Source organism: Cherax quadricarinatus, chromosome 44 (genome assembly GCF_038502225.1).
Source record: "Cherax quadricarinatus isolate ZL_2023a chromosome 44, ASM3850222v1, whole genome shotgun sequence".
NCBI classification, from domain to species: domain Eukaryota; kingdom Metazoa; phylum Arthropoda; class Malacostraca; order Decapoda; family Parastacidae; genus Cherax; species Cherax quadricarinatus.
Window position 1 is genome coordinate 4,371,671 of NC_091335.1, and position 20,280 is coordinate 4,391,950.

General features: G+C 44.0%; 1 protein-coding gene across 2 annotated transcripts in view; it reads left to right on the plus strand.

Moving 5' to 3' along the window:
• LOC128697534 (myosin heavy chain, muscle) overlaps positions 1-8,547 on the plus strand; it is a 36,009-nt gene extending 27,462 nt beyond the window's left edge. For both annotated transcript variants that reach the window (XM_053789301.2, XM_070093994.1), the window contains 9 exons: positions 379-496; positions 648-765; positions 1,228-1,701; positions 2,191-3,077; positions 3,430-3,508; positions 4,248-4,493; positions 4,869-5,656; positions 7,048-7,501; positions 7,841-8,547. In XM_053789301.2, coding sequence (XP_053645276.2) covers positions 379-496; positions 648-765; positions 1,228-1,701; positions 2,191-3,077; positions 3,430-3,508; positions 4,248-4,493; positions 4,869-5,656; positions 7,048-7,501; positions 7,841-8,422 — 3,746 coding nt within the window. In that variant the 3' untranslated portion in view covers positions 8,423-8,547. The remainder of the gene's footprint in view (positions 1-378; positions 497-647; positions 766-1,227; positions 1,702-2,190; positions 3,078-3,429; positions 3,509-4,247; positions 4,494-4,868; positions 5,657-7,047; positions 7,502-7,840) is intronic.
• Positions 8,548-20,280: the final 11,733 nt, after the last annotated feature.

The following is a 20,280-nucleotide window of genomic DNA, read 5'->3' on the forward strand; positions in this document are numbered from 1 at the left end:
GGATATCTCCAATTCCTTGGATCAAAAGCCTTAACACCAGTATACAGGCACCACTCTTCAGTACTATCACTTCGGGTATATTTAGTAAAATTTATTAGTACGATTTTTTTTTTAATCTTTGAATTGTTCTATAGTTATATATTTGATTCTTTGTTTTTATTTGAATTTTCTGAAAGTTTCGAAGCTCTAAACCCGTGTAGGTCCTGGAGTGCTGGAGGCCCTATCCTCCTTCCAGACACGCTACCCAATTGGACTCCCCTACCTTCCCACTAGCAAGAGGGAAGCTTATACTGAAGCGTGAAGCTTGTGTTGCAGCTTCTGGAGCTGCAGACTATTTTATATTTGCATATAAGGTGTACATTTTCCTGATGTGTTCAGGTGTGACTGACGCGGCCTTGATCATGCACCAGCTGACCTGTAACGGTGTACTTGAGGGCATCAGGATCTGTCGTAAAGGCTTCCCCAACAGGATGTTGTACCCTGACTTCAAGCAACGGTGAGTTGGCTTCTCGTACCCCTGGTCTCATATGCATGAATAAAACACATGTCTAACAGTTAGGTAGGTTCATTTTCGAAACGTTTCGCCTGCACAGTTGGTAACTGTGTTTACATATTGTAAATCTCACTCTCCATGTCTTATACCACAGCTACAAGATCCTGGCCTCCCAGGAGATGTCAGCCATCCCCGATGATAAGAAGGCAGCCAAGGCTTGCTTCGACAAGGCTGGTCTGGACTCTGAACTCTACCGCCTCGGCAACACCAAGGTATATTGAAGCAGATGTAGCTCGTTTACCTCACCTTATTATTCTTAAGATCCTTATTGATAACGTGTATTAGGCACTGTTTTTATTTCACGTTCACTACCGCCTTTCTTGTATTAAATATTTGCATTACATTTTGAAAAAAGAAACTTGCTATCTAGTATGAAATGTATGTATTTTTAGCTTCTGTTACACACTGTATGTTATTCACAGGTAATCCAAACTTGACGTTTCGGTCCGTCCACAATCATTATCAAATCACTACTGTTGTGGCTTAATAATTTTCCTGCACGGACTGAAGCGTTCTCAAAATTTCCTCTCCATTGCTTGGGTTATTCATGAATTTCTTCAGTTCTATTATGACCTGTATTATTCCTTCGTGGAATCATTCAATAAACTTTAGGGTTTTCCTAGTTCATCCAGTTTATATTAGAACTGTCTTATCTAAAAATTTCATTCAACAAGGTGTTCTTCCGTGCTGGCGTCCTGGGTACCTTGGAGGAGATCCGTGATGAACGCCTGAGCAAGATGATGTCCTGGCTACAGGCTTGGGTTCGAGGCTTCATCAGCCGTAAATCCTATGTAAAACTTCAGGAGCAGCGCGTCTGTCTCGTTGTCGTTCAGCGCAACCTGAGGAAGTTCCTGAAGATGCGCACCTGGGCCTGGTACTCCCTCTGGCAGAAGGTCAAGCCTCTGCTCAACGTCACTCGCATTGAGGATGAAATCCACGCTCTGGAGGAGAAGGCTGCCAAGGCTCTAGAGGATCTCGAACAGGAGATCAAGCTGAGAAAGGAACTCGAGGCTTCTAATCTTCATCTCCTGGAAGAAAAGAATAACCTGTTGCTTGCCCTGGAATCCAGCAAAGGCAATATGAGCGAATTCATGGATAAGCAAGCAAAACTACAGTCCCAGAAGAGAGATCTTGAGGCTCAGCTTGAGGTAAGGTAGTTCAATCGCTGCTACTCCAGGATGTTAGTGAGGGAGGGAGAGGGAAATGGATGGGATTGAAGGAAGACTCTGAATGATAAATAGTGAGGGAGGGAAAGTAGTAATGGGAGGATTATGTAGTGAAGGGAGAGGATGAGAGAGATTGGGGAGAGAGGGAGGGAGTGGTGGTTATTGGTTCTTATTCCTGGTTGTTTGTTATTATTGTTTGTACCACTGAATCTGCTGTATTTCTCCTTCTGCTCTTCCTTTATTTACTACCTTGTGGTGTGTTTTGTGATCCTCTTAACATAACCTTAGTTCTCACTCATCTGTTTTGCTACCTTTTATTTCCCTATTCCATATTTTATCCTTCATTATCTTTATTACTTATTAACAATGACATTTTTTAAGTTCATTTTATTTTACTGCCTGATTTCACGCCTTTTTTGAGTAGTTTTTAGATGTAAATTTTGAATAGTTACGTCAACACTTAACCTGCAGGAGACGTGTGAGCGCCTGCAGAGGGAACAAGATGAACGCGGCGCACTCCTCCAAAGCAAAAAGAAAGTGGAGCAGGACGTGGCACTTCTGAAGAAGGAAATTGAGGAGCTGGAGCAAAACATTCGTAAGGTGGAGCAGGAGAAGGCAGCCAAGGACCACCTCATCACCAACTTCACCGAAGAAATCTCCCACCAGGAAGAGCTCATCAACAAAGTAAACAAGGAGAAGAAACACCTTCAGGAGATCAATCAGAAGTCGGCCGAAGACAACCAGAGCATCGAAGACAAGTGCAATCATCTCAACACTGTTAAGGGCAAACTGGAACAGCATCTGGATGAACTCGAAGATGCTCTGGATCACGAGAAGAAACTGCGCGCTGACGTTGAGAAAGTCAAGAGGAAAGTTGAGAATGACCTGAAGCTCACCCAGGAGGCTGTGGGTGACTTGGAGTGTAGCCGTAGAGATCTCGAGCAAGCCCTTGATAGGAAAGATAAAGAATTTGGTACTATTGCCAAAAAGCTTTCTGATGAACAACAACTTGTAGTCAAGCTCAACAAACAGATTAAGGAACTGCAACTTCACGTAGAAGAGCTGGAGGCAGGTGTTGAGCACGAGCGCCAGGGCCGTACCAAAGCTGAGAAAGCTAAGACTAACCTCGCGCGTGAATTGGGAGAGCTGAGTGATCGCCTAGACGAGGCTGGAGGAGCCACCGCAGCTCAGATCGAACTTAACAAGAAGCGAGAGGCCGAGCTGGCCAAGCTCCGCTGTGAGTACGAAGAGAACAACATTCGACACTCTTCATCCATCAACCTTCTCCGCAAGAAACACACGGACACTGTAGCCGACTTGGCGGAGCAGATCGAACACCTCACCAAGATTAAATCAAGGTGAGCAATTAGTTTTCTAGCCTAAATTTATATGCACATAACTTTACTCTTATATTTATGAAATTTTTTGAAGTGTTGGTAATTGAGACATTTGAGAATCTTTATTCTGGAAACACATTGACTCGAGGCTGAGGGACTGATTACCTCACACTCATCTTCCACTATTCTTTTCTGAACTGGATTGAAGAAACCACTGGCTGGCGAAATATTCTCACAATAAGGATTCCCAAATGTTGTCCAAGTGTCTCAATTATCAACTTATCGGTTTTCTAAAGCATTTATACAAAGTTTAAAGTGTTGTCTAGCGTTATTCAAGTATTTTACATACGTGTCTGTGTTTGGATGTTATCAGGCTGGAGAAGGAGAAAGACTTGATGAAGAGGGATGCTGACGAGGCTAGAGCTGCTATGGACAGACTTTCTCGTGATAAGGTAAGGTGATTTCCCATTTTGTTTGTTTTACCTTGAATCATATAATGAGAAAAGTATAGTTCCAGTTTATGTTACAAAAACTTTAAGGAAGTGAACTGCAGAAGTCTGGTAATCGTCGAGGTTCTCATAGAGTTTCTGTTATTATTTTATTGCAGTGATTTGTTTTGTGATTTACTAAGAACAATGTGATTAACTGAAAGCAAAATTGTTGTCAAAGAATGGCAGGAAACATTTAATTTGTAGTTGTGTCAGTTAGGCTAAACAAAATTCTTGGAGGAAACCTGTGACAATTTTCCCTTCGGGAAGAAAGGTCTCGCATTCTCCTGGGACGAGTTAATTTTCATAGTTCAAATAAATTTTCGAGTTTGTATTTTTCCCTATGATCAGTAGCATCTCTGCTGACCAAGAGTAGAGAATGTTGTTGTCAACATGAGCATATAATAGGTGAAGTCCCACACCAACTGTGCCTTTATTCCAGTGAGATATATATATATGTATATATATATAATATAAAAAATAAAAAAAAAATAAGTATCTTGAGTTGAAGATACCCGGATGTTGCACATCTTATCGGTAATGTATAACATTCATATACAACGATAACAAATAGATGAGTGCACACACCTTATTATGGCTGCTGGGGTGGCGAGTCTCTTCGCCTCTATGTTTCTGTGTAAATCTCTGAGTGAGCGTTAGTTCACGAACCAAGTTTATTTTGACCGAACTTTTTTTGGTCCAGGCCGAAGTTGAAAAGATTAACAAGCAACTGCAACATCAGCTCCACGAAGTTCAAGCTAAATGTGACGATGGACTTCGCACTCTGAGTGACTACGACGCCACCAAGAAGAAGCTTTCTCTGGAGAACGCTGACCTCTTGCGGCAGCTGGAGGAAGCAGAGGCCCAAATTGGTTCACTAAACAAGCTCAAGTTGTCTCTTTGTAACCAAGTGGAAGACAATAAAAAGACTGCTAATGAGGAATGCAAGGTAAGTGTTGCTTACTGTAGTCAGTCACTGACACTTGTTTTATTCCTTCATCTCAAACCTCTCATTCATCTCAGTACAAAAAAAAAAAAAAGTAACGGGTGAAGTTTTAACCCATGACCAGTGAACCGTAAAACAATTGTGTTATTACAGTAGTTTCGTGATTCATGTCAGCATAATTTTCAGTGTACCGTTGCTTTCTTCCCTACGCTGGCGAAGGGCTTCCCTTCCTCTCCTGGAGTCATCCCCAATCCCTTCCCTCGCAGGTGGTGTATAACCCCTACGTGAATGCAGTAATAATAATAATAATAATAATAATAATAATAATAATAATAATAACAAGAGAAATACTGTTAATAATAATGTTTATTTTGACAGTTGCGCGCGACCCTGCTAGCCAAGTACCGCAACCTGGAGCACGATGTTGATGGTCTGCGCGAACAACTTGACGAAGAAAATGAAATCAAGGCTGAATTACAGCGCTTGTTGTCAAAGGCCAGTGCCGAGGCCCTCATGTGGCGCTCCAAGTATGAGTCTGAAGGTGTTGCTAAAGCTGAAGAACTTGAAGCTGCTCGTACGAAGCTTGCCTGTCGTCTTGAAGAAGCCGAAGCACAAATTGAGCAACTGAATGTCAAAAATTTGAATTTGGAAAAGACCAAACAACGTGCTTTAGCAGAGTTTGAGGAGATGCAAATAGCAGTTGAGAAGGCGCAGACTTTAGCTGCTGCTGCGGAGAAGAAGCAAAGGACCTTTGATAAAATTATCGGTGAATGGAAAATAAAGGTTGATGACCTGGCTATGGAGCTCGATGTTTCCCAGAAGGAGTACCGTACTTTATCCACCGAGAACTTCCGCCTCAACGCTGCTTACGAAGAGAAGGTGGAAAACGTTGAGGCAATGCGACGCGAAAACAAAAGCCTCTCCGATGAAATTAAGAATCTCTCCGATCAGATTTCCGAAGGCGCCAACACCCTCAACGATTCCCAGAAAACTATCAGACAGTTAGAGGCTGAGAAGGAGGAACTTCAAGCTGCTCTTGAAGAAGCAGAGTCGGCCCTCGAGCAGGAAGAAAACAAGGTCCTTCGTGGCCAGCTCGAGCTCGGACAAGTCAGGCAGGAGATCGATCGACGCATTCAAGAAAAGGAGGATGAATTCGACAATATCCGGTCAGTGTCCTATATGTTATTTACATTTTTGGATGGTACAAACCTTGTTAATTGATACCGACGAATTAGTTTCAAGAGACAGGTGAGCAATCATAAGGACATATTTACTAGAAAATATTGCGGTCCTTGGACCTTGATCAAGGTCCCAGGACCGAAACGTTTTCTAATAAATATGTCCTAGTGTTTGCTCACGTGCTTCTTTAAACACATTTTTGGATATACAAAAATACATTGGGAACAGAAAATGAAATATATGTAAATTGTAGTGCTGGGTAAATTTGGTTAATAGCCGAAGAACCTCAGAAAATAAATGTTTTCATAGACGGGGCGGCTGAGAGACCATTGAATGAACATTAAATTAGGAAACCACAGTACGGGTGGGGTTAGAACCCATGGCAAGTAAATGGTAAGACTCCATGCTAGTGGCTTACGCACTGGCTTTGAGTTTTATCCCCCCCCCCCTCGCTACTCCATAGACCTCTAGGAGTATTATTCTCTCTCTCTGACTGGATTAACAGTCGGAACATCGAGCCTCCAACACTTACAAATCCACATGGGTTTACCTAGTGCTTCCTGGAATCTATCATAGAACTGGTAGGGTTCGAATTGACCTGTGAGCTTTGTGACTCGCTCGCCATGAGTTCAGATCCCACCCGCGCTTTGTTTGCACTTGTGTCATTACGATTTCGCAAGTCATATAACTGGGAAGTTTACCACGTCAAACTGACTCACGAAATCGCAATGACACGATTGCAAACAAACCACAGGACGGGTGGGGATCGAACCCACAAGTGAGTCCCAAAACTCACAGGCCAGTTCGAGCCCAACCAGTTCTATGATAGATTTCAGGAGGCACTAGATAAACCCATGTGGATTTGGAAGTGTTGGAATCTCGATTTTCCGTCCGTTAATCCAGTCAGAGAGAGTGACCATTACACTGCATTGTTTATGGAATTATGTGGCTTAAGGATGACTGAGGAAACCCTTCGAGTCCCCTTCTGGAGATGCACTTCCATGTTGGTTCTTGATCCAAAAGACTGGAGCTACTCTTTACTTCCATGAATTAAATTTGAATGCCTGCCAGTGCCAGATCACTGTATAATATACGAGTTATTCGCCATGAACGTAATTAACAATAATAGCAATAAAAATAATAGTAAAATAACAACAATAATAATAACAGTGAATGTTTCAGTTATTTAAGCTGTGTAATGCTAATTTATTTCACTGAATTCATGCTGAGATAACGATGGTACAAATATTGCAGTTGTTGTCAACGTCTTACACTGAGGGTGGATGGTAACATTAACTTGAGAGGCTGGTATGGTAGTGTATTTGTATAAGTATTAAGATGTATCGTATACTCTCTGATTTGTTGATACGTATTACAGTAAAAGCCACCAACGTGCTGTTGAAACACTGCAAGCTTCCCTCCAGACAGAAGCTAAGGCTAAAAGTGAAGCTCTTCATTTTAAGAAAAAACTCGAGACTGACATTAATGAGCTCGAGATTGCCTTAGATCATTCCAATAAAGCCAACTCGGAGCTGCAAAAATTCGTAAAGAAACTTCAGAGCGAAGTCAAGGAGCACCAGACCAGGTACGAGGAAGAGCACAAGATGTTTGTCGAGTTACGGGAGCAGTTCAGTGGGTCAGAGCGTCGGCTGTTGACTCTTCAGGGTGAGCTGGAGGAGTCTCGCGCTCTTCTGGAGCAGTCTGACCGTGGCCGCCGGAACGCGGAGTCTGAGCTCTCTGATGCCAACACAACGATAACTAAACTCACAACTGACAATGGAATACTTACAGCCAGTAGGAGGAAACTCGAGAGTGAGACGCAAACACTTCACGTAAGTTTCCTTTCTGTTCTTGTCAACGAATTCATCATATACAGAGAATCTTGTCTTTATTCTCTGGAGTTAAGCGGATTTCTCTATGTACGCAACTTTAGCTTAGGGTAAGTTAATGTAAACTTAACGCTTATAACAGAATTTAACACGCATAGCAGAAAATGGGTAATTTTTGAGACCACTTCAAGTAAATACACCAGAAAACCATCATTCTGGTATAAGGAAAACGGCTTTTTTACTATCATAAAATTCATGATGAAAATTATTGAAGCAGCTAAGTTTATTTCAAACGTTATTTAACGCTACAAAATCTACACAACATTTTTTTTATTTCTTCAGGCTGACCTGGATGAAATACTGAAAGAATCCAGAAACTCAGAGGATAAAGCAAAGAAAGCAATGATTGACGCTGCCCGCTTGGCTGACGAACTACGTAACGAACAAGACCATGCTCAGACGGAAGAGAAGATGCGCAAGGGACTGGAGATTACGGTGAAGGAACTTCAGGTTCGACTGGAGGAGAGTGACAGCCTCCTGCAGAAAACGGGCAAGGCTGCCTACATTAAGCTGGAAAACCGCGTTCGTGAACTGGAGGGCCTGCTGGACAAGGAGGTCAGCCTTCACTCCGAGGCTCAGAAGAACCTGAGGAAGAGTGAGAGACGCGTCAAGGAGATCTCCTTCCAGTTTGACGAGGACGTGAAGAACCAAGAGAAGATGCAAGACGCTCTTGACAAGCTGCAGCAGAAGGTCAAGTCCTATAAGCACCAGATCGAAGAGGCCGAAGAGATCGCTGCTCTCAACTTGGCCAAGTATCGCAAGGCCCAGCAGGAGCTGGAAGACTACGAGCAGAGAAATCTTCTCACCTCAAATCGTACCTTCACCCAGCACGTTGAAAGTTCTGTGACACAGGTCGTGCACTGAGAAGCCTCAATCTTCAGTATTTTCCCTCATGTTTACAACACCTCAAGAGGTGCTTAACGAATAATGTATCTTTGTATGTTATTAAAACATACACAAGAATAATAATAATGAAGCTGTTAATAATAGATGAGTGAATTTATTGTCCATAATTTTATACTTCTAAAATTATTTAAGCATATAAAGATGACAAAAAGATAATTACTTTGATATTCATTTGGTATTCCATTCTTTCTGAAGGTATTGACGAGGCTCGAACATTGACGAGGCTCGAACATTGACGAGGCTCGAACATTGACGAGGCTCGAATATTGACGAGGCTCGAACATTGACGAGGCTCGAACATTGACGAGGCTCGAACATTGACGAGGCTCGAATATTGACGAGGCTCGAACATTGACGAGGCTCGAACATTGACGAGGCTCGAACATTGACGAGGCTCGAATATTGACGAGGCTCGAACATTGACGAGGCTCGAATATTGACGAGGCTCGAACATTGACGAGGCTCGAATATTGACGAGGCTCGAACATTGACGAGGCTCGAACATTGACGAGGCTCGAACATTGACGAGGCTCGAACATTGACGAGGCTCGAATATTGACGAGGCTCGAACATTGACGAGGCTCGAATATTGACGAGGCTCGAACATTGACGAGGCTCGAATATTGACGAGGCTCGAACATTGACGAGGCTCGAACATTGACGAGGCTCGAACATTGACGAGGCTCGAACATTGACGAGGCTCGAACATTGACGAGGCTCGAACATTGACGAGGCTCGAACATGACAGCTACGCCACTAGTGAAGTTAACAATAAATTATATTAAATTCATAGAGTACACAACCAGTCGTTACTACATCTCCACAGAATAGTTTGCCATAAGTTGATCCAAGGCAATGGAACTTACATTAATACCCAACCTTGGATCAAACCTGATTACCGCCCATCAAGTTGGGTCCTCAATGCTTGACGAAGGGCTCTTGGTCTAAGGAACTGGATCAACCCCCCCCCCCTTCCCTCTCGTTTTTCAGATCAAACCTTATTAACATTTATAAGACGCTGTGTAACCCTTAAGAGTTTAGCACTTCACGAGCATAATAATAATACGGGAATGTTTTTCGATAAATATATTTTATTTTTTATTTTTTTTGGAGATTTGCCACCGAAAAAATTAATAGAAAGTTAGGTATGTCATGAATGCATAAAATGTATGTAGATACTAATCTATTTTATTATTTACTATCGTATTTTATTGTAAGATTAATCGAATGTAGGCTATTAGCAGTTGAAGTTTTTGAGAAGTCAAAAATTATACAAGAATTTTCGACTGTGCAGGGGGGTCGGCGCCCCTAACCCCCGTCTCAAGGGTCAACTGTATGTGTAGGTATGTATAGATATATATATATATATATATATATATATATATATATATATATATATATATATATATATATATATATATATATCTTTACAGGTTATATTTATTAAGGACTACACTAATAACGAGTTAGGTTTCAACTACCATATATTGTAGGCTAAATATTTCTGCTAGTTGAGCAAGACTGTTGTATGATCACACTGGCAAGCTGCACCCTGAGTCTCTCCCAGACCTGGGAGAACATCCTAGTATCTCCCAGACCTGGGAGAACATCCTAGTATCTCCCAGACCTGGGAGAACACCCTAGTATCTCCCAGACCTGGGAGAACATCCTAGTATCTCCCAGACCTGGGAGAACATCCTAGTATCTCCCAGACCTGGGAGAACACCCTAGTAGCTCCCAGACCTGGGAGAACATCCTAGTATCTCCCAGACCTGGGAGAACACCCTAGTAGCTCCCAGACCTGGGAGAACATCCTAGTATCTCCCAGACCTGGGAGAACACCCTAGTAGCTCCCAGACCTGGGAGAACATCCTAGTATCTCCCAGACCTGGGAGAACACCCTAGTAGCTCCCAGACCTGGGAGAACATCCTAGTATCTCCCAGACCTGGGAGAACATCCTATTATCTCCCAGACCTGGGAGAACATCCTAGTATGTCCCAGACCTGGGAGAACATCCTAGTATGTCCCAGACCTGGGAGAACATCCTAGTATCTCCCAGACCTGGGAGAACATCCTAGTATCTCCCAGACCTGGGAGAACATCCTAGTATCTCCCAGAATTGGGAGAACATCCTAGTATGTCCCAGACCTGGGAGAACATCCTAGTATGTCCCAGACCTGGGAGAACATCCTAGTAGCTCCCAGACCTGGGAGAACATCCTAGTATCTCCCAGACCTGGGAGAACATCCTAGTATGTCCCAGACCTGGGAGAACATCCTAGTATCTCCCAGATCTGGGAGAACATCCTAGTATCTCCCAGACCTGGGAGAACATCCTAGTATCTCCCAGACCTGGGAGAACATCCTAGTATCTCCCAGACCTGGGAGAACATCCTAGTATCTCCCAGACCTGGGAGAACACCCTAGTATCTCCCAGACCTGGGAGAACATCCTAGTATGTCCCAGACCTGGGAGAACATCCTAGTATCTCCCAGACCTGGGAGAACATCCTAGTATCTCCCAGACCTGGGAGAACATCCTAGTATCTCCCAGACCTGGGAGAACATCCTAGTATGTCCCAGACCTGGGAGAACATCCTAGTATCTCCCAGACCTGGGAGAACATCCTAGTATCTCCCAGACCAAGGAGAACATCCTAGTATCTCCCAGACCAGGGAGAACATCCTAGTATCTCCCAGACCAGGGAGAACATCCTAGTAGCTCCCAGACCTGGGAGTACATCCTAGTATCTCCCAGACCTGGGAGAACATCCTAGTATCTCCCAGACCTGGGAGAACATCCTAGTATCTCCCAGACCAGGGAGAACATCCTAGTGTCTCCCAGACCTGGGAGAACATCCTATTATCTCCCAGACCTGGGAGAACATCCTAGTATCTCCCAGACCAGGGAGAACATCCTAGTATCTCCCAGACCAGGGAAAACATCCTAGTATCTCCCAGACCAGGGAGAACATCCTAGTATCTCCCAGACCATGGAGAACATCCTAGTATCTCCCAGACCAGGGAGAACATCCTAGTATCTCCCAGACCAGGGAGAACATCCTAGTATCTCCCAGACCATGGAGAACATTCTAGTATCTCCAAGACCAGGGAGAACATCCTAGTATCTCCCAGACCTGGGAGAACATCCTATTATCTCCCAGACCTGGGAGAACATCCTAGTATCTCCCAGACCAGGGAGAACATCCTAGTATCTCCCAGACCAGGGAGAACATCCTAGTATCTCCCAGACCATGGAGAACATCCTAGTATCTCCCAGACCAGGGAGAACATCCTAGTATCTCCCAGACCTGGGAGAACATCCTAGTATCTCCCAGACCAGGGAGAACATCCTAGTATCTCCCAGACCAGGGAGAACATCCTAGTATCTCCCAGACCATGGAGAACATCCTAGTATCTCCCAGACCAGGGAGAACACCCTAGTATCTCCCAGACCTGGGAGAACATCCTAGTATCTCCCAGACCAGGGAGAACATCCTAGTATCTCTCAGACCAGGGAGAACATCCTAGTATCTCCCAGACCATGGAGAACATCCTAGTATCTCCCAGACCTGGGAGAACATCCTAGTATCTCCCAGACATAGGAGAACACCCTAGCTTAGGAAAGTTCTCCGAGGGGCGAAAGTGTTCAGTGAGAGAACACAGTAATAAAGAGAGAACACAGTAATTAAGACAGAACATAATAATAAAGACAGAACACAGTAATAGAACACAGTAATAAAGAAAGAACACAGTAATCAAGACAGAACACAGTAATAGAACACAGTAATAAAGAAAGAACACAGTAATCAAGACAGAACATAATAATCAAGACAGAACACAGTAATAATGGAACACAGTAATAGAGAACACAGCAATAAAGAGAGAACACAGCAAGAACACCAGCTCTAACCTTACATAGTAATCTGAGGAAGAACACCAACTCTAAGCTTACATACTGAGCTGAGGAAGAACATCAGCTCTAAGCTTAGTGAACTGAGGAAGAACACCAGCTCTAAGCTTACATACTGAGCTGAGGAAGAACATCAGCTCTAAGCTTAGTGAGCTGAAGAAGAACACCAGCTTTAAGCTTACATAGTGAGCTGAGCTCATGTACATCAAATCTCACTACTGACGCATCACTCTCTGACAAGAGAGCTTTCTCTACCGTTGAAGTGAGCTCTCTCCCTCACCACACTACATCTCATAACCCACTATACACGAGGAGGTTGCTTCAGAATCAGGTCCACAGCCTCGCCTCGTAACCTCACGGACTCCTTACTATAAATAAAGGAATTATAGAGTGGCTTCCGCATTATACAGTCAAGTATTACAACCATGATGAGTGGTGCTGTGTATGAACCTGGTTTATAAGTATACACATGGTTCGTGTATACACGTGGTTTATGTATACGTATAGTTAGTATTTAATGTATATTGTTTAATTTTACCAGGAGGACTGGGGTCTCTTAACACATTTACACAGCAGTTGTTTCTTTGAAGCGACTTGGCCAGTTGTGTAATACTCATCTATACCTGCTAAATCCAGGTGGGCACGGGGCAGCAAGGATGCCCCAGGAGCATTTAAAGTGAGTTTTTGATGTATGTTTAGGGAGAAGGAGGAGTTCTTGCTGCTGTGGCCCTTGAGGATATGAAGACTGAAGTATACTTGTATTACGGGGCTTTAGGTGTGTATGTGTATATATGTGTGTGTGTATATATCTGTGCCCCATCTAGCTGGAGCTCCGCCCAGCGATGCCACCAGCCACTCACACAACTTTCTGCTGGCACCGTAAACAGCTGTATGAGAGAGATTTACTGCTGTTGCTGGCGTCACCCTTACCTTCTTAGTGCTTCAAGATTCACGTTACATCAGCCGGTGTCTAGGATGGTGTACACTATGTGGGAATGTTGGTAGTGTTCACTAGACAGTGTACACTATGTGTGAATGTTGGTAGTGTTCACTAGACAGTGTACACTATGTGGGAATGTTGGTAGTGTTCACTAGACAGTGTACACTATGTGGGAATGTTGGTAGTGTTCACTAGACAGTGTACACTATGTGGGAATGTTGGTAGTGTTCACTAGACAGTGTACACTATGTGGGAATGTTGGTAGTGTTCACTAGACAGTGTACACTATGTGTGAATGTTGGTAGTGTTCACTAGACAGTGTACACTGTGTGGGAATGTTGGTAGTGTTCACTAGACAGTGTACACTATGTGGGAATGTTGGTAGTGTTCACTAGACAGTGTACACTATGTGGGAATGTTGGTAGTGTTCACTAGACAGTGTACACTGTGTGGGAATGTTGGTAGTGTTCACTAGACAGTGTACACTATGTAGAATGTCCATAGTCTTCACTAGACTACACAGTGTACACTGTTAGAATGTTCATAGTGTTCACTAGCCTAGACAGTGTACACTGTTAGAATGTTCATAGTGTTCACTAGCCTAGACAGTGTACACTGTTAGAATGTTCACAGTGTTCACTAGCCTAGACAGTGTACACTGTTAGAATGTTCACAGTGTTCACTAGCCTAGACAGTGTACACTGTTAGAATGTTCATAGTGTTCACTAGCCTAGACAGTGTACACTGTTAGAATGTTCATAGTGTTCACTAGCCTAGACAGTGTACACTGTTAGAATGTTCATAGTGTTCACTAGCCTAGACAGTGTACACTGTTAGAATGTTCATAGTGTTCACTAGCCTAGACAGTGTACACTGTTAGAATGTTCATAGTGTTCACTAGCCTAGACAGTGTACACTGTTAGAATGTTCAAAGTGTTCACTAGCCTAGACAGTGTACACTACATTAGAATGTTCAGTGTTCACTAGCCTAGACAGTGTACACTACATTAGAATGTTCAGTGTTCACTAGCCTAGACAGTGTACACTACATTAGAATGTTCAGTGTTCACTAGCCTAGACACTGAACACCACCAACAGGTGCCACAGATAACCACACACAACAAAGTGTAACGAGACACCTGCAATAATCTTGTACAAGGTCCGGATCACAACTGAAAGATCCCGGGTTGAATCCCAGGGTCGAGACGAGACAGTCACCTTACACCCGCTGTCCCTGACCAGCTAGGTCACTGTGGTGACACGCTTGCCTCTCATCCTAGGTCAATATATTAAGTTAGGTCACTTAAGATGTAGCTATTATACGTCTGGCAACGAGGAGGCTCACGAAAAATAGGAAACGTGTAATTATAGACATTTCTCATTCTTCTTGTCAACTTCTGATCGCTACTAGGTCCTCTCTCTCCCTGCTTCCTGAGCTTTGTCATACCTCATTTTAAAGCTATGTATGGTTCCTGCCTCCACTACATCACTTGCTAGGTTATTCCACTTCCTGACGACTCCATGACTGAAGAAATACTTCCCAACATCCCTGTTACTCGTCTGAGTCTTCAGCTTCCAATTGTGACCCCTTGTTTCTGTGTCTCATCTCTGGAACAACCTGTCTCTGTCTACCTTATCTATTCCATGCAGTATATTGTATGTCGTTATCATGTCTCCCATGACTCTCCTGTGTGTATGTGTGTATGTGTGTATGTGTGTGTGTGTGTGTGTGTGTGTGTGTGTGTGTGTGTGTGTGTGTGTGTGTGTGTGTGTGTGTGTGTGTGTGTGTGTGTGTGTGTGTGTGTGTGTGTGTGTGTATTCATCTAGTTGTACTCACCTAGTTAAGGTTGCAGGGGTCGATTCCAAGCTCCTGGCCCCGCCTCTTCACTGTGTGTGTGTGTGTGTGTGTGTGTGTGTGTGTGTGTGTGTGTGTGTGTGTGTGTGTGTGTGTGTGTGTGTGTGTGTGGGTGTGTGTGTATTCATCTAGTTGTACTCACCTAGTTAAGGTTGCAGGGGTCGATTCCAAGCTCCTGGCCCCGCCTCTTCACTGTGTGTGTGTGTGTGTGTGTGTGTGTGTGTGTGTGTGTGTGTGTGTGTGTGTGTGTGTGTGAGTGTGTGTGTGTGTGTGTGTGTGTGTGTGTGTGTGGGACACTGAAGACTGATAATAAACTCGAGAACAATGTAAATATTGACAACATACTGTCTCTGGTGAACCGTGACAACCACGTGACACATTACAGTGAAGTACACGGTAACCTGGGATACACACTGGAAGCTGGCATACTCACTGTAACCTGGGATACACACTGGAAGCTGGCATACTCACTGTAACCTGGGATACACACTGGAAGCTGGCATACTCACTATAACCTGGGATACACACTGGAAGCTGGCATACTCACTGTAACCTGGGATACACACTGGAAGCTGGCATACTCACTATAACCTGGGATACACACTGGAAGCTGGCATACTCACTATAACCTGGGATACACACTGGAAGCTGGCATACTCACTATAACCTGGGATACACACTGGAAGCTGGCATACTCACTATAACCTGGGATACACACTGGAAGCTGGCATACTCACTGTAACCTGGGATACACACTGGAAGTTGGTATACTCACTGTAACCTGGGATACACACTGGAAGTTGGTATACTCACTGTAACCTGGGATACACACTGGAAGTTGGTATACCCACGGTAGACTTTTTTGGGGTTATCCCAGGTTGTCTACACATATGCTGCTTTGTATGATAACTCTATGTAACTGTATTTGTGTATACCTGAATAAACTTACTTACTAACCTGGGATACACACTGGAAGTTGGTATACTCACTGTAACCTGGGATACACACTGGAAGTTGGTATACTCACTGTAACCTGGGATACACACTGTACACTGTAAGCTGAGACACTGTACACTGTAAGCTGAGACACTGTACACTATAAGCTGAGACACTGTACACTGTAAGCTGAGACACTGTACACTGTAAGCTGAGACACTGTACACTGTAAACTGAGACACTGTACACTGTAAGCTGAGACACTGTACACTGTAAGCTGAGACACTGTACACTGTAAACTGAGACACTGTACACTGTAAGCTGAGACACTGTACATTGTAAGCTGAGACACTGTACACTGTAAACTGAGACACTGTACACTGTAAGCTGAGACACTGTACACTGTAAGCTGAGACACTGTACACTGTAAACTGAGACACTGTACACTGTAAGCTGAGACACTGTACACTGTAAGCTGAGACACTGTACACTGTAAACTGAGACACTGTACACTGTAAGCTGAGACACTGTACACTGTAAGCTGAGACACTGTACACTATAAGCTGAGACACTGTGCACTGTAAGCTGAGACACTGTACACTGTAAGCTGAGACACTGTACACTGTAAACTGAGACACTGTACACTGTAAGCTGAGACACTGTACACTGTAAGCTGAGACACTGTACACTATAAGCTGAGACACTGTACACTGTAAGCTGAGACACTGTACACTGTAAGCTGAGACACTGTACACTGTAAGCTGAGACACTGTACACTGTAAGCTGAGACACTGTACACTATAAGCTGAGACACTGTACACTGCAAGCTGAGACACTGTACACTGTAAGCATACACACTCACCGTACAAATCACTGTATGGTATCTCATCTCATTTACAACGGTATTTTTCCTCATCTCTTTTCAAAGTTTATCTAAATCAAAGTTATCCTACCATCCCTGCGATGCTACCCACAACAGTCAGCTAATTCTGAGGTACCACCATTTATTGGTGGGTAAACAGGAACAACACGTGTAGTGAAAGATGGTTAAATGTATCGACTCACCTGAAAGTAAATATAGGTCTTAGCGTCTCTGGCAAACATATGTGACAGGAGGATAGTACCTCCCTGGATGGTTGTTATTGTCAACTCTGACACACTCATGTGACAGGAGGATAGTACCTCCCTGGATGGTTGTTATTGTCAACTCTGACACACTCGTGTGACAGGAGGATAGTACCTCCCTGGATGGTTGTTATTGTCAACTCTGACACACTCGTGTGACAGGAGGATAGTACCTCCCTGGATGGTTGTTATTGTCAACTCTGGCACACTCATGTGACAGGAGGATAGTACCTCCCTGGATGGTTGTTATTGTCAACTCTGACACACTCATGTGACAGGAGGATAGTACCTCCCTGGATGGTTGTTATTGTCAACTCTGACACACTCGTGTGACAGGAGGATAGTACCTCCCTGGATGGTTGTTATTGTCAACTCTGACACACTCATGTGACAGGAGGATAGTACCTCCCTGGATGGTTGTTATTGTCAACTCTGACACACTCATGTGACAGGAGGATAGTACCTCCCTGGATGGTTGTTATTGTCAACTCTGACACACTCATGTGACAGGAGGATAGTACCTCCCTGGATGGTTGTTATTGTCAACTCTGACACACTCGTGTGACAGGAGGATAGTACCTCACTGGATGGTTGTTATTGTCAACTCTGACACACTCATGTGACAGGAGGATAGTACCTCCCTGGATGGTGGTTATTGTCAACTCTGGCACACTCATGTGACAGGAGGATAGTACCTCTCTGGATGGTGGTTATTGTCAACTCTGACACACTCATGTGACAGGAGGATAGTACCTCCCTGGATGGTTGTTATTGTCAACTCTGGCACACTCATGTGACAGGAGGATAGTACCTCCCTGGATGGTTGTTATTGTCAACTCTGGCACACTCATGTGACAGGAGGATAGTACCTCCCTGGATGGTTGTTATTGTCAACTCTGGCACACTCGTGTGACAGGAGGATAGTACCTCCCTGGATGGTTGTTATTGTCAACTCTGACACACTCGTGTGACAGGAGGATAGTACCTCCCTGGATGGTTGTTATTGTCAACTCTGGCACACTCGTGTGACAGGAGGATAGTACCTCCCTGGATGGTTGTTATTGTCAACTCTGACACACTCGTGTGACAGGAGGATAGTACCTCCCTGGATGGTTGTTATTGTCAACTCTGACACACTCGTGTGACAGGAGGATAGTACCTCCCTGGATGGTGGTTATTGTCAACTCTGGCACACTCGTGTGACAGGAGGATAGTACCTCCCTGGATGGTTGTTATTGTCAACTCTGACACACTCATGTGACAGGAGGATAGTACCTCCCTGGATGGTTGTTATTGTCAACTCTGACACACTCGTGTGACAGGAGGATAGTACCTCCCTGGATGGTTGTTGTCTACCAGCTCTGTCACTCTCACGAAACAGGATATGTATTATATTTTTATTAACACATCAGCCGTTTTCTACCATGGCGGGGTGACTCGAAGAAGCAGAAAATCTTTCATCATTCACTCCATCACTGTCTAACCAGAGGCAATCCTACTCTACAATTTAAAAACTATAACATCAGGCCCTGATCCACCGGGAGGCCTGGTCGTGGACTGGGCCGCGGGGGCGTTGATCCCCGGAATACCCTCCAGGTAGACTCCAGGCAGACCCCCTCCCTCCAACCTTTACTAGGAAGAACCCTACCCTGCTTTCCTTCTACTATACATTTATATGCCCTCCAAGTTATTCTATATTGTTCGATCCTCTCAGAATGTTCAAACCACTTCAGTAATCATGCCTCAGCCCTCTGGATAATACCTTTAGTAACCCCGCACCTCCTTCTAATCTCCAAGCTACGGAGTCTCTGCATAATATTTACACTGCACATTACCCTCGGACATTTAATCTCCTCTGCCTCCAGCCTTCTCCTTGTTGCAACATTCACCACCCATACTTCACACCCATATAAGAGCGTAGGAACCACTATACTCATACATTCCCTTCATATATACACGAGCGGGTACAATTGCTGATATAAACACATGCACATAAACCAATATAAAACAAAAAAATATGGATGCTTTAGTTGAATAATTCACACCGGTGTGTCTGTGGGGAATATTCTGAGAGACGCGAGGCAAACATATCATGGAGGAACCGTCTTAATATGTTGTAATATTAACATTAGTTTCATGAGGCTTGTGGTGCGATGTTACCACAGATAAGGAAGGCTGTGTTAATTTCTTTTTTTTATGTTATTGTGTACTAATGTGCAGGTGATTAGTACTATGATTGTGGAAATAAGTCACTTTGACTGACTTTTTTATGGTTGTCCAGGTAATTTACACTTGTATAATAATTGTAGGGGTAGCGCCATTGTATCAGAGCAAAGGTTAAGGTACCACTGCATTAAGAGCCTGTAGAAGGCTGTACAATTGCTTCCTGGTAGACACAAATATCTAGTGTCGACATTCCTTTGTGAAGTTACGGAAGTGTGTAGTAGTGAATGTGGATCCTCCAGCGTGTGTGTGAGTCAGGGAGGTGGATGAGTCTGAAGGAATGTTACAGTGTGAGTCAGGGAGGTGGATGAGTCTGAAGGAATGTTACAGTGTGAGTCAGGGAGGTGGATGAGTCTGAAGGAATGTTACAGTGTGAGTCAGGGAGGTGGATGAGTCTGAAGGAATGTTACAGTGTGAGTCAGGGAGGTGGATGAGTCAGAGAGTAAAGATGACTCATGGGTGAGTCTGAAGGAATGTTACAGTGTGAGTCAGGGAGGTGGATGAGTCAGAGAGTAAAGATGACTCATGGGTGAGTCTGAAGGAATGTTACAGTGTGAGTCAGGGAGGTGGATGAGTCAGAGAGTAAAGATGACTCATGGGTGAGTCTGAAGGAATGTTACAGTGTGAGTTAGGGAGGTGGATGAGTCTGAAGGAATGTTACAGTGTGTGAGTCAGGAAGGTGGATGAATCAGGGAGTGAAGTTGATGACTCATGGGTGAGTCTGAAGGAATGTTACAGTGTGAGTCAGGGAGGTGGATGAGTCAGAGAGTAAAGATGACTCATGGGTGAGTCTGAAGGAATGTTACAGTGTGAGTCAGGGAGGTGG